Source organism: Cyrtonyx montezumae, unplaced genomic scaffold (assembly GCF_038088225.1).
Source record: "Cyrtonyx montezumae isolate F1298 unplaced genomic scaffold, pur_monq_1.0 scaffold_0, whole genome shotgun sequence".
NCBI lineage: Eukaryota > Metazoa > Chordata > Aves > Galliformes > Odontophoridae > Cyrtonyx > Cyrtonyx montezumae.
The window spans coordinates 37,758,090-37,772,521 of NW_027071824.1; the positions used below are offsets into that span (position 1 = coordinate 37,758,090).

A 14,432-nucleotide genomic window follows, 5' to 3' on the forward strand; every position below is an offset into this window, starting at 1 on the left:
GGGCACACAGAGCCATGCAAAAACACTAAATCCAGCCAGTAAATGCAGCCTTTGCAGACCTGCCAGAGGCTGTGTACATGTGCAGTCATTCAAACATGGCTCCTGGTCCTAAATTGTTTCAAACCGCTCCTTATGAAATGTTTTTTGGTTTTAATAATCACTGCCATTTAGCTTTTTTTTTCTTTATTATTCTTTGTAGTTTTTGATTCTACACACTTACCACATTTTGAGGAATTTCTCTTTTGAAACTGTAAGGACTAATATATATTGCCCAAAGGAGAGATATTCTAGAACCATTCCAATTGGTTTTGTAAAGAATAAATTAGGATTTGCTCAAGCATCCGCCCCTCTAACCATACATCAACATGCTGTCATGCGATAAACGTGGCCCAGGGGATCAGTTCAGAAAGCACTTTTTCAGGCTGCTCATTTTCTCCTGTGTGGATGTAGACATCTGACTTCATGGCCGACCTTGTGGAACATAGCTATGCATGTAGGGTGTCTCACGTGCTCTAGATGATAATGAAACGAACTGTCCAACCTGACAGAAATTTACACATTGATCCCTTTTAATAAGCTGCCCTGTTCTATGTATTGTATGGGAAGTCTTATTCTTTCTTTGTCATTTTTACATCTCCTTTATATTTCTTTCGACCGGGACTGCTCATTTAGGAGTTTCTCAGTACTTAACATGTTTTTTCCATGCTAATAACCATGCAGCATCATGAGGAGTTAAGTACACAACTTTCTGACAGGCTGTTGTAGCAACTTGAAGGTGCTTGGAATCATCAATAAAGAGGACCAGGAGATGAGCAGCAACTCTGCTGTAGGCAGGTCAATAAGGTAAAGCAAACTTGCTTCACAGTGACATACCAAAATCTCATTTTTTATTGCATGGGTAACACTCTACAGCTGTTGCTGTCCTGCCAGTTGATATTTAGAATATAAAAATGATATAAAAATTATGTCTGTGCATGAGTACAATACACAATGGATAGTTTATGTTTCTCCAAATATACTACATTTTTACATCCCAATAAAGGCAACTCTTTTTGTCCAGTTACATACATTTGCTTAAGTAGTTTGCTGAACTGCAGGCAAAAGAATGCATCTGATTATTTATCATGGAAGTATTAAGAAATTACACAAGAAATGAAAGAACAGCTCAACATCTCCACCGAGGCTAGCATTCTGTCTCCAGCAGTGGCACACAATGAATACTTGAAAACAAAACAAAACAAATTAAAAACAGGAGGAGGATAGGGAAAGCCTAGGAGATACCTCACCTACACATCCTCATGCCTTATGGCAAAATGCAGTTTGGAGAAGCCTGAGCCAGAAGTTGTATTCTCATCTTTGTGCCTTAGCTCTTAAACGAGAAGGCAGCACGTTTCTTGTCATTCGTGTTCTCAGCCTGGTCTGAAGGAATGTCTTCTTCCAGAGTCACTTGGTTCTCTTCATCCTAAGAGCCTAGTAAGTGTTAGTTCACTTAAGTAATCCTTACATACCCTGGCATGTCAATGGAACTGCTATCTTCTATAAAATTTAGATGGTCTGACCTGACCTTGGCCAAAGCTATTACCCTGTCTGTACCCCAGCTATATTTCTGCCTTGAGTATCTTGTCTACTTCCAACAGTTTTAAACTGATTAAAGCAGCACTGACGTCTAGTTAATTGTTCCACTTGTTTCCTTTGAAGTGAAATACTATCTTATACTTCAAAGTCAACAGACTAAACCTTTATAGGATTTTGGACACACATTTCCAAGTTTGGCAACAAAAAAGGAAGCCTTGTGCAGAACTATTTATTAAGTGCTGGTATAAGTTTTTAAGTTTGGTCTTCAAATTCTAAAAATAAAAGATTTGCATTCTACCAGGACTGCTGACAAAACTTCACTCTAATGGCCTGATCATTTCTGTATGATTTAGTGCCAAAGAATACATTTTCAATGCTTCATTGATGTCAAAGTGGTGTTTCTATATTTATAAAATGATGGGCCTTGCAGCAGCTGAACTGCTGAACTGCTGAACTGCTTCCTGCAAATGGAATCTAAATGCCTCTTATTGATTCCATTAAAAAAGGAAGGTGCTTGTTCTTTCCTTTGCTACAAGCAAGTAGATGGCTATCTTATTTGATTATTGGTATTTTGGGGTCATACTTCATTGAATTTTTACTAAAATACAAATGATCCTAACAATCATTTAAATCTATTTTCTTTAAAAAAAAAAAAAAAGTTTGTCAACTCATTTAAGATAATAGGATGCCAGCTGTTGGAAAGCACTCTCCTGTTGCTTCAAGTGCCCTTTACTAAAATAATCCACCACATTTATGCAAACCTGATCTTGCTGTAAATATCAGTAAAGAGGGAGATCTAATTTAAGCCACCAAATTGCCCTCCTGCCTTTAGGCTGACATCTAAAACAACAATCTTCCATTTTAGAAAATAAAAAACATTCCGCAAGAATCTACTGCAGGTTTTGAGGTAAGAATCACATCTACGCAGACCTTTTATTGCCTGAAAAAAAAAATACTTACACTTCATAATTAAAAACTAAACAGGACACATAAAAGACAAAAATAAATTGTAGTATGTACACACATTAGAAAGGATAAATAGCGTATATACTGTAATACTGCATTACATGTATGCATATGTGAATTCCAGACCCCCCCTCCCAAAAAAAAAAAATGCTGTGTACATAATTCAAAGGATAAATAAGTGCTAATATATGAGAGAGAATTCCTTAGTGTAAACAATGCCACAGGCTTTTTAATAGGTTTTGGGCCAACTTACAAAAAGCATGTATTGCCTTTCACACTCCATACCGCTTAATTTGAATAGCAGTCTTCACATATACAATTCCAAGATAGTATAAAAATTTATGGGTCTAATAAGCATTCTTCACACTCAACAAAAAACAGGCTGCAGATGCTCTAAGGATTTTCTATAAACTTTCACAAGACCACAGATCAAAGACACATCGATTCATATGTGAGTCCTTCCTGTAAGCAGTGCTAGGATTCTCACATGGAAAACGTCCTATTAGCAATCACTGCTCAAACCTGCCACTAAGGACTTTTGTGCCCCATTTCAATGCTGAATTTGGATCCACACTAACATGATGTCAAAGCTGTCACTACTGCCTGCCATACGTGAGGAAGATAGTGATTCCTCTGGTCTGAATGGCAAGTGACAGGTGGAAAGGAGTGTTTTCAAACACAAATAGTTTCACTGCATTCATAGTGTCAGGTGTTGTTTGCTCTCCGAATCCCGCTTACCTATTTCTGAGGATCCAGAGTACGTCAACATTAAAAAATGAAAAATATACTAACTTGTTCTGTATGAACGTTCAATGTATTTTCTTGAAGCATGCTCATCGGGATTTTTCAAAAAGATGTCTGAGTTATAATAGGGACTAATTTCTGGCAACTGTATTTACTGGCACCAGAGAAAATTACAGTTCTTCACTAAAGTACTGATGACATGAGGACCTGTGGCTTTTTGTCTTTCTCAGACAGGCTGCTGCCACTAGAATCTACATGCACAGCTGCTCACACTCTGTTGTTTTTTTTTTAAATAAGATTCTTCCCACTGGCCAAGTGCATCCCTGAACAGTGCCACCCATCCTACCATTCTCTTTTGGCTGACAAGGGAAGTCTCCCTCCCCCTGCTCTCAGTCCTTCTCACGCTCCTCTCCTCAGTTACTCCCAGTCACGATGCCATAAGGTCTGAGGAGTTCCTGGCCATAGGCTCTCAAGTGATTGTCTTCTGCTTTTTCCGACGTGTCAAACTCTGATGAAGACCATCAGCTCCTCTCTGTGGGCTGCCCACAGCACCATGCTTAGCATCGAGATGTATCTTTGTTAAAGCAAACACTTCATATGGCTTCTCCTCCTAGTCAATTCATTTGTTCATTGATAAAGACGAGGGCCACATCCTTCATTAACCTCAGGGCAAGCTGCAAGATACGCTCACACTCAGTTAAGTTCCAGTGCAATCTCGGGTCTTCAGGACACAAGGACTTCCCCAAAGAAAACTGTTACATGAAACATGGGATGTGGTCATACAACTATGGACGATGAAACCTGGAATGATAAACAATTTAGAATTACATTACTGCAACTGACACACAGCTATGATGTGGCTCAAGCACTGGTATGTGTCTCTCCACTTGCTATGCTACGGCCCTCAGCACAGCTTTGCTTGGGCCAGCTGCTGCTTTTCCTGATGCTGCCTGGGCTCAGCGGGGTTAGCACAGGCCAACAGGAGGACTGGATGCAGCCAGGGACAGCAAGACACCCTGTCTTGGTGGTGGAAGGGAAGAAGTTACTTGTAGGAATCCAAGCTGTGCAAGGCCTGCTGGCCTCAGGGCTGGACAACAGCCTCCAGAATGCTTTGTTTAGCAGCACAGATTGAGCTGCATTGCATCTGCTATTTGGAGAGACGCTGATGGTAAATCAGAAAAGCTTTGCTGAGCCATAAAAACTAACTTTCTGTTTTTCAAATATTCTATAAAATGAGACCCCCAAAAAACCAAACCCAAACCAACCAACCAAAGAACAACAACAACAACAAAAAAGATATAAAGGATATTTGTTTTAAAGTAAGCAACAAATTTTATAGCACTGCTGAAGCTTTCTTTGCCAGCTGTGGCAAATGAAGGCCCAAATACACTTCACTGTGTATAATGGGCCCAGAGAAGAGAAACAAAAGGAAGCCCCACTCTCAGTAATGTGGTACAGAACAGGAAAGGATTTTTCAAATACAGGAGGGGTACACAAAAGGTGACATTCAGAAGTATGTAGTTTATCTGCTGAGAGTGGGTACTGCGCATTGCAAAGAGAAAGGTTTTTCTATTTGTGAAGAATAACAATATATTGGGCTATATATAGCTCTTCCATTAAAAGGGCTTTAAAAACATACTAATATCCTCTTCCCAAGCTTTTCTTTATTTCTTATTTTTAGAAACTCAATTTCTTGGATTCTGTTACAGAGTAACAGAAGGAATCAATCTAAATTAGTAGAAGAACCATTCAACTGACAGTTATTGCAGTAAATAATGAGCAATGAAAAACAGTGGCTTTTCTTTCTCAAGTTTAACATCAGATTTGAACAATTCAAAGATGCTGTAAATACTGACTGTAATAACAGAACATTTTATTATGTGAAATAATGTAATTAGCTGCATGCTGTAAGAAATTTTGTTTATCAAGTAGCTTCCTTGTTGTCTCATTATATCACAGAGCTTCACAAATAAACCTTTGTTAACCAACCACCGGTGCAAGTTTGTACTATCTCAGTGATCATCCTTCAAACAAATATTTTTCAGAAGAGTTAACTCCTTCTCTGGACAAAGACATTTGTCTATGGGCTTCATGAAACAAATCACACTGTTGTTGTATCAACCCAGATGTAATGGGGAACTACATCATTTTAATTTCCAGGAGGAAACTGAATCTCTTTGTGCTTAAAATTACAACTGACTTAAAACACCTGCATTAATTTAGTTATCTAAATAGGCTTTTTCTAGAGTTGCTCTATGCAGTGGGTCCACAACACATTCAGTGAAAATAAGGGGTGGGGAGGGGGCAGAGAGAATCATATTATCCCTTGCAATGAAATTCCTCCAGGACTCTATAGTATCACTGACTGTATTTGCTATAATTTGGCTATGTCTATTTTTGAGTCAATTTTCCAAGAAACATCTCAAAGAAAGTTTTCACTTTTTAACTGGTTTGTCACTCCGCTGGATACTTTGGTCAGCTTTCAAGAATCCAACTGTAATCAGTCTCAACTGTTTTCAATTCTAGTGAAAAAATATCTGATTCTTTTTGTATGACTCATGCACATTTGTACTTATGCTTCTATAATGCAATGCAACTCAGAAAATAAAACAACTTCAGCAAGGGTTGGCACTCCATCTCTTTCACCCTGCTTTCTATTCTTAAACATTTTCCTCCCCTCCATTCTGAAGCCTGTTTTAGAAGATTAATATTTTTATAGTTCTGAATAAGATATTCTAATTGAAGAGAAAATGACACTGGAAGCCAAATGAAAAGACAGAGAACTGTATCTGAAAAAGACATTTTCTAATTGACAGAATGTGATTTGATTTTTTATTGTGACATTATAGGATTTGTGCTCACCTTCTAGGATATTAAGTTTGATTGAAATAGTGGGGCAATTGTCCGTATCTGACAATTCTGTGTGAAAGTGAAGACAATAACACTATTCATATGGTGTTGGCTGATCCTAACAGCAATCTCTACTTGATGGTGGCAGTTTTGGGGCTTCAGAATTTCAAAAGATACAGATGCCATGGGGATGGCAGGAAGCACCTCTCCCTTCCTAGGAACACATCTGCCCAATTAGAAGCTGTACTAAAAACTGGACACCCCAGAGTTGTTTAAGTGATAGTGTTTCAAACAAAATCTTCGTGTTTTCCAATACAGAGAATAAAACAAGTCTGGATTAAAATATTGAAAGTAGCAAACAAAGAATGTTAGATTCTGTCTCATTCCCCAGAAAATGCTATCAGGAGTTTAGGTGACTCCCCATAATATCAATGGAAACTTTCCCGAAGTTCAACACATCACTAACCAAACACATTTACAAAAGTGTATACTTCCATGAGCAAGACAGTACTGCTGGAGGACAATCCCCCCCCCTTTTTTTTTTTTGTGCTGCAGGACTGTTAAATTCACCTGGAAGGAATTTTTAGTCCTTTCAAAGGATTATTGTTTACATTTCTCAATCTTTCTCCATTTGGCAGCTGATCCACTGCAGTCGCTTTCACTGCCCTGTCAGCTTCAGGGATGTGTCAGCAACACTGAGAAACCCTCCAGAATCAGCAACAGGATTCAGGCGGGATTCAAGGGAACCAAAGTCAGTAGTCTATTTAGTTATGAGACAGTCATAGAGGACCTGCAGAAAGGCAGCGGGTAGCTGTCACAGTCCTCTCTCTGACTTACACAAAAAGATGGATTCACCCACCTGGTAAACTGCCGACTTTCCTCATGTACTTCCATTTCTGTGCTTTTAAATTCATTCAGTTCTTTCCGTATCGCCGCCTAACAATGATGATACATGCAACCATAAGGAACAAGAAGAAAAGAGTCCACGAGAAATATGACCCTGCTCTTGCAGGTTCACAGATCTCACACATTTCTGATCATAAATATGAATGATTTCTTTTCGCTTACAGCTATCTGTAGCAATAACACATTAGAAAGAAAATCAAAGCATCAAATATCAACAAAGAAAGACAATATCTACTGCAGCAGGCAAGCCAGTCTCCCAGAGCAATATGAGATTTGCTACATACATTGAAAGGAAAAGGGACTCTGTCACGTCGTCACCTGTTGACTTTGCATCTGCAAGGGAATTGCATCTCCATGCACAGCCCCAGAGGAGCTGATGAGTGACTCTCCCTGAACAGTAATTGTATGAACAGCAGGATCCTTGCATCTCTCCCCAGAGACATGACTTCAAGGATGCAAGATGAATAGCACTTCTAAAGTGCGAATTAGTCACTCGATTTGATTAATTCTATGTAAAACTGCACAAAATATTTGGACATTTCATGCTTTTAGTTGTCAGATGCTGAAGAACAACATGAATTCAAAGCACTTTATAAATGCCAGTCCTTGTTGCTTATGTTAAAAGAACAATAAGCTCTTTACTTCATCATGTAAAATATATTATTTCTGAAAAATTCTAATGCATGCAGGACAACCAAGGGATCAGACCTAGCTACTATGTCTTCACTAAGACAGCTCCTGCTTAACCAGCCTGATTGCCTTTGGTGACCAGGTGACCTGCCTATCGGATGAGGGAAAGGCTGTGGATCTACCCAGACTTCAGTATGGCCTTTGACTCTGTCCCCCACAGCACTCTCCTACAGAAGCGCGTGGCTTGGACAGGTACACTCTTAACTGGGTAAAAAAAAACTGGCTGCAGGGTAAGGCCCAGAGAGTGGTGGAAAATGGAGTTAAATCCAGCTGGTGAGCAGTCATGCATGGTGTTGCCATGGGTCAGTATTGGGCTGGCCCTGCTTATTATCCTTATTGATGATCTGTATGAGGGGATCGAGTGCACCCTCAGTAAGTTTGCAGGAGACACCAAGATGGCTATAAGTATGGATCTGAAGGGTAGAAAAGCCATACAGAAGGATCTGGATAGGCTACACTGATGGGCTGAGGCCAATAGGATGAAGTTCAATAAGACCAAGTTCTGAACTTTGGTCATAACAAGTCCATGCAATGTTCTTTTTTGGGGGGTTGGGGCAGACTGGCTAGAAGGCTGTGTGGTAGAAAAGGATCTGGGGGTGCTGGCTGATAGCCAGCTGAGCATGAGTCAGAAGTGTGCCCAGGTGGGCAATAAGACCAATGGGACCCTGGCTTGCAGTGTGGTCAGGACTAGGGAGGTTACTGTCCCTTTGTGCTCAGTACTGTGGAGGCTACACTTTAAATACTGTTGCCCTGGAGGGTGTCAGTCTTAAGATGAGCAGCTGAGAGAATTGGGATTTAGACTGGAGAATTAGAGGCTCGGGGGAGAACTTATCATTCTCTACAACTACCTGAAGGGAGGCTGTGGTGAGGTGGAAGTTCTCCCATGTAATTAGGGACAGGCCATAAGTTGTGCCAGGGAAGATTCAGGCTGGATATTTGAAAAAAATTCTTCATAGGGAGGGTTTCGATGCGTTGGAATATGCTACCAGTTGAGGTGGTGGAGTCACTGTCCCTGGAGGTACTCAAGAAATGTGTAGATCTGGCACTGAGTGACACAGTCAGTGGGCGTGGTGGTGATGGGTCAACAGTTGGACTCAATGATCTTTTCCAAACTTTATGATTCTACAATACTAGAAAGGCTTTTCTTTCTGTGACAACTGATTTCACTGTTAAATGAAATGTCAGTTCATTCTTGCTTTCTCTTTTCCCTATTTTAAATAAAAAGCAGTGTCATTTCATTAATCCCTAAAGAAATATCATCTGGTATGCATGCCATTCAATGAAGAACAGACATACAGCATGACAGAATTACAGCATCATCAGACTGAGGCCTCATAAACGAAAAACTTAATTTTAAACTGGGTATGGTTCCAGTTAGCCACAGCAGCATGCTTATATGAGGTTGCTGCAATAACGAAAGAGGGAGAGTAATTTCTGAGCACAAAATCAGTAGCAAGGACACCAGAGCTACAGCTCCATAATATTTTTACAGTACTATCTTCTGTTCCTGTTGGAATTAGAAAAATGATTTCCTTGGGAGAAAAGAGCAGGGAGTTTCCAGACCTGGGGCCTTTGCCTTTCTGCTGAAGTCAATGAGGTCAGTCATGAAGATCCAGGAGCAACCTTTGACATCTGTCCATTACAAAATGAACTGAGATTAAACAAAAACATTCTAAATTAGATAGGAAACTCGCTGCTTGTTCTAGGAAGCTTATCCAGGTTTTCTGGAAAGACAGGCAGGCTTCAGTGAAAATCAAGATGTTGGGTGCTCTGTTCTATCACAGACTACTTGAAGACTACAGAGGTCTCAGCCCTTCCCAGAGTGAACATCTGGAAACATATGTGGGAATATTTTCAATGTCTGCACTGATAACATGAGATTCTCTCCTTGATTATCAGATGAACTGACATTAATACTAAAATCCAATCTGAAATAAATTCAGTTCTTCATAGTCCTCAGGGAGAAAACAATGGATTCTTGTACAAATCACTTTTCATGCCAAACACAAGTCAGGATTTCTATGAAAGTTGGTTCAAATCCAGTGCTAAAAGGACCAGAACTTTTTGATATGTAAATCCTGCTGCTTTCCTCTAATGAAGTGGCACAGGAAGAAAACCGAAGAGTTTTATTTGTTTTTTAAAATAGAATCACAAAATAATTTGTCTTATTCTTTGTAGTTATGCAGTGAAACTATTAATTGCTGTACATCTGGGGCAAACTTCCCAAGGACTGCTGCACACATAAATTTAACTCCAAAGATTACAGCTCTGTCCAGGATTCCTTTGGAAAGAAGGAACAGCTCCTACCTTTTTTCAGTTGAATGAACTGCAAAAGTGAATCTCAGTGATCCCAATGCAGGATTCTGCCTGCAGACACCTTGCCTGAACTCCAAGGATCGTATCTATCTTTGCCAACACTGTGTGCCTGGCTTAGCAAGGATTTAAAAGCTCAGAGAATTTTGACCTGAACTGCCGTAACAGCACTAACAAATGCACTCTAAATAGGCACCTGAGTGAGTTTTCTTAGCTGCAAGCAATAAATGCACAGCACCAAGACAGTATCACTGCCTCCAGCAGAGTCATTCATGATGCTGGCACCAAGAAACTACAGATCAGAGGAACCAACCAAAAGGAAAGATGTAATCATTTTCTTATAATCTACATTTGCCCCTTGCCTTGTCTGCAGGAGTTAACCTGGCCCACGGCTTGTCAGCACGACGGTCATAATCTGGAGAATCCGTAACCTCCACATACTCATTAAACCGTAGGATTCGTCTTGCTTGAAGTTCAGCCACAGTAGGCCTCAGGCTGAGCTGTACGTGGGAGGCAGAAAATAGTATGCTTAATAAGATGAAATAAAAGAAAAGCCAAGAGTATGATGTCGTCTCTAGAGGACTTTAATGGTGCTTCTAAACAGGGTCACTTTCAGGTGTCTAAAAAAAGGCGCTACCCTGGGAGCACTGCGTGGGAATGGGGGAGCAGCACGACCTAATTTCTTCTATTATAAAAATAGTCTTTGTCAGGCAGGTCACAGAGAATCTTGACAGTTATCTCTGGAATATTAACTGTGACTTTGCAACTGTCACACTGTTTACTCCACTAAATGAGAGGTCCCTCTGCATCAACAGTTAGACAGTCTGCTGTGTTCAGCTATAATACAGAAAATAAGCAGTTTACTGAGGGACCTGCTAACTAAAAAATATGCATTTTTTTAACATCTGGGGGTCAGACGTTCTGATGATGCCCAGGCACATTGTTCCAGTCATCTCAAACAATATTCACTTTAATCGACTAAGGACAATCACACTCAGGAAACAAAATACCACCAAGTGTATTACTGAAGGGAAGGTCAGATGAGGGAGATGAATAGAAACTTTCCCCATTCTCTTTCAGAGTGAGCTCCCAGAACTAGAACAGTACATCTACTACTTTATTATTTTATTTTATTTTGCAGACAATGAGCAGAATCCCACCTGAAGCAGTCAAGACTGCTGATGCAGCCAGAAGAACAGTGAAGAGATGGGCCCACATAGCTTTGCTGCCATCTCTGCTGCCTTAGGGAGTTCTTGAACATGTCAGACAGTAGTGGTCATGCCTGCAGATAACTTCTTTCCCTTAATTATATGGACATGTAATTAAGCACGGCCAGACTGTATGCTTTCCCAAGGTATGGAAAATTGGAATGAATGGGGTTTCTTCCTAAAAGGATATTGCCCTTTAAACAGATTTCTAATCTGGAGACGTGACTATTTGCAGTGATGCATGTACACTGATTATTCAAAAACAGTCCTATGTACACAAATACACATCATTACCTTTCTACTGAGTCTACGTTTTATTTCTCTTTTGGCTTCTTGTTCCTCTTCTTCATTCTTCTCTGTTTTTAAAAGATATAAAAAGCAGTGAATATTTAAGCATTATAACTGCAAGTGCTTATTTCTCATGGTTGAAAGCTTCAGGACTTCAAGTCTTGGCTCACATGTGCTCATATTTTATGGTGATCCTGCATGTGTTCTCTGCTTTTGGATTCTGTGTGCTCTCATTTCTTTTTCATAGCCTAATCTCCTTGCAATTCTGTAGACATTTTGAGTCACCATGATGGGTCAGGAACATAACAAAGACAAGACTTCTGATGTTTCTTTTCTACAGAACAGCAGGCAAGAAGTACCCGGATAGAGCTGTCTAATGTTTCAATTACTTGAATTACAGGGTGAATTACTGGATACGCATATGCAGTTACATATTTGAGTTTTTTCTTCTAGAAAGAAAATGCAGGAGCAACAGAAAAAGTACTGAAATCTGGTGGCTGCTGTTAGTATTTTGAATCCATTGTTTCTCCAGCAGCCCCTGATTCATGGCATTGACCACTTTTCCTCATACCTGCAATACCTGGAATTGCACTTCTCCAGAATGCTGAGTGGAACAGTGCTGCAGAAACACTGCCTTGATACAAATTCTTACTAACACTAAAAATGTGATTTGGCATTTTTAAGTAAAAGTTTTGAAAGTTGCTGTAATGATACAAGCAGATGCATTGCACCAAAATATGACTACAGACTGCGGAAAGAACTCATTGAGAGCAGTCCTGTGGAGAAGGACGTAGTGGTCCTGGTGGATGGATCTACTCTTGCAGCCCAGAAGGCCAAATTTATCCTGGGCTGCATCAAAAGAGGGGTGGCAGCAGAGAGAGGGAGGTGATTGTCCTTCTCTGCTCTGCCCTCATGAGCCCCCACATGTAGTACTGCATTCAGTGCAGCACAAGAAGGATCTGGAGCTGTTGGAGCAGGTCCAGAGGGGGGCCACAAAGATGATCGGAGGGCTTGAGCACTTTTCTTAAGGAGAAAGGCGGAGGAAGTTGGGATTGTTCAGTCTGCAGAAGAGAAGGCTTTGGGGAGACCTTACTGTGGCCTTCCAGTACTTGAAAGAAGCTTATAAACAGGAAAGAGATTGACTTTTTACACAGTATGACAGTGACAGAACAAGGAGAAATAGCTTTACCATAAAGGAGGGGAAATTTAGATTAGATGTTCAGAAGACATTCTTTTCCCAGAGGGTGGTAAGGCACTGGCACACACAGCCCAGAGAAGCTGAGGATGCCCCATCCCTGGAGGCATTTAAGGCCAGATTGGATGGACCCTCGGCAGTCTGAGCTGGTGGGGGGCAGTCCTGCCCACAACAGGGTGAGTTAGAACTGGATGGTCTTTAAGATCCAACCCAAGCCATTCTAAGATTCTATAACTGCGCAAAAAATAATGCGGCTTGTGCTCTTTCTCTCTCAGGTATTGCACAAATCCCACCCACACACTAAGTTCTAGCTGCAGGTATGAACTGACTTGCTCATCCAAACAGGAACATGTTAACACACAGAAGCACCTTTCTGATTGGTTTCAGTCAGTTTTAAAAGCAAATCTGATCCGTATGAAGTGGAGAAAGAAAGCATAAACACAGTGTTCCCAGCTCTAAGTCCCCTCAGATGTCCTGCCGCTGAACTGGCAAAGGACCAGCTAAGCAATTGCCTTTCTCTTGTAGTAATCTCTGATCAGGTCCCAGCAAGCTGGGGCTTCCCTCCTTCCCTGCCTGCAGCTCCTAGGGGATGCATAGGCACACAGGTGAAATGGGGATTTAACTCCACAGTGAAACCACTGTATTTAGTATCATGGTCTCTGAGTTAAAAAACCCAACGATCAACTTAGAAGAGCATCCCTGGCATCAGGGGATGTTTGCACTAAGAGGTTGTGGATGCCCCATCCCTGAAGGCATTCAGGGCAAGGCTGGATGTGGCTCTGAGCAGCCTGGTCTAGTGGCTGGCAACTCTGCCTGTGGCAGGGAGGTTGAAACTTGATGATCTTTGAGGTCTTCTTCAACCCAGGCCATTCTATGGTTAATGCTTTTGCAACCTCTGCCTTATTAAACCCAGTCACCTTTCTCTTCTGTGGGACATCTGCTTCACAGCAGAAGGGAAGAAGAGAGGAATTGCTCTGCCTGAGGACTGTCCTGGTCTTGACCAGAAAGCACTCCAGGAGCATGAAACCAAACTTTCCACTGTGTCCCTGTGGGGATTAGCTATGTTTAGACTTCTCTGTGGGCTCACTAAGGAAAGAAAAAGCAAAGACAAACAAAGTGCTTGCTTCTTGAAATGCTTCGGAATGCAAGAAGCAGCTTCTCTTTCCTGGTTTTAAAAGCAAAGATAATCATCAATATTCCCCAACCAGAACGGCTAAACCCTACTTTTACAAAGCCAGCACTGGCAAGCGTGCAAGTGCACAGAACAAGAACTTCACCATCCATTGTAGCTACCAGAAAAAATACCATTATCTCAATCCAAAACTTCTGGAAGAATAAAAAGCTTCTTTGCCATAATATTATAAATACTACTAGCTCAGAGCTCAGGGCTTTATCTATTCCTTCAAGTGGGCTCTTGGGTTATCATAACTTTGTTTTAGTATGGGGAGACTCAGAAGTCTGGATAGTTTATCCAAATTGTTTTTACAGAAATCAGCTTGCAATGTCTTGCCATCATATCCACAAGATTTTTAGTAACTGGTTTATCTGGTAATATGACCAAAACAAAACTTCTTGCAACAACGATTTCTTCACTTTAACTGGAAATATAAAAAAAGAAAAAATACTGCCTTTTCCTGAACCTCTTGAAAGACTCGGACTGAACTTAAGCCTGAAATAAACACTGGGATCTTCAGCAC

The 14,432-nt window shown here is 40.7% G+C and overlaps 1 protein-coding gene across 2 annotated transcripts in view; it reads right to left on the reverse strand.

Moving 5' to 3' along the window:
- Positions 1-3,579: 3,579 nt before the first annotated feature.
- PHACTR2 (phosphatase and actin regulator 2) overlaps positions 3,580-14,432 on the reverse strand; it is a 93,208-nt gene continuing 82,355 nt past the window's right edge. For both annotated transcript variants that reach the window (XM_065732780.1, XM_065732772.1), the window contains exons 9-12: positions 11,547-11,608; positions 10,407-10,544; positions 6,995-7,071; positions 3,580-4,086 (exon numbers count right to left, since the gene is read on the reverse strand). In XM_065732780.1, coding sequence (XP_065588852.1) covers positions 4,071-4,086; positions 6,995-7,071; positions 10,407-10,544; positions 11,547-11,608 — 293 coding nt within the window. In that variant the 3' untranslated portion in view covers positions 3,580-4,070. The remainder of the gene's footprint in view (positions 4,087-6,994; positions 7,072-10,406; positions 10,545-11,546; positions 11,609-14,432) is intronic.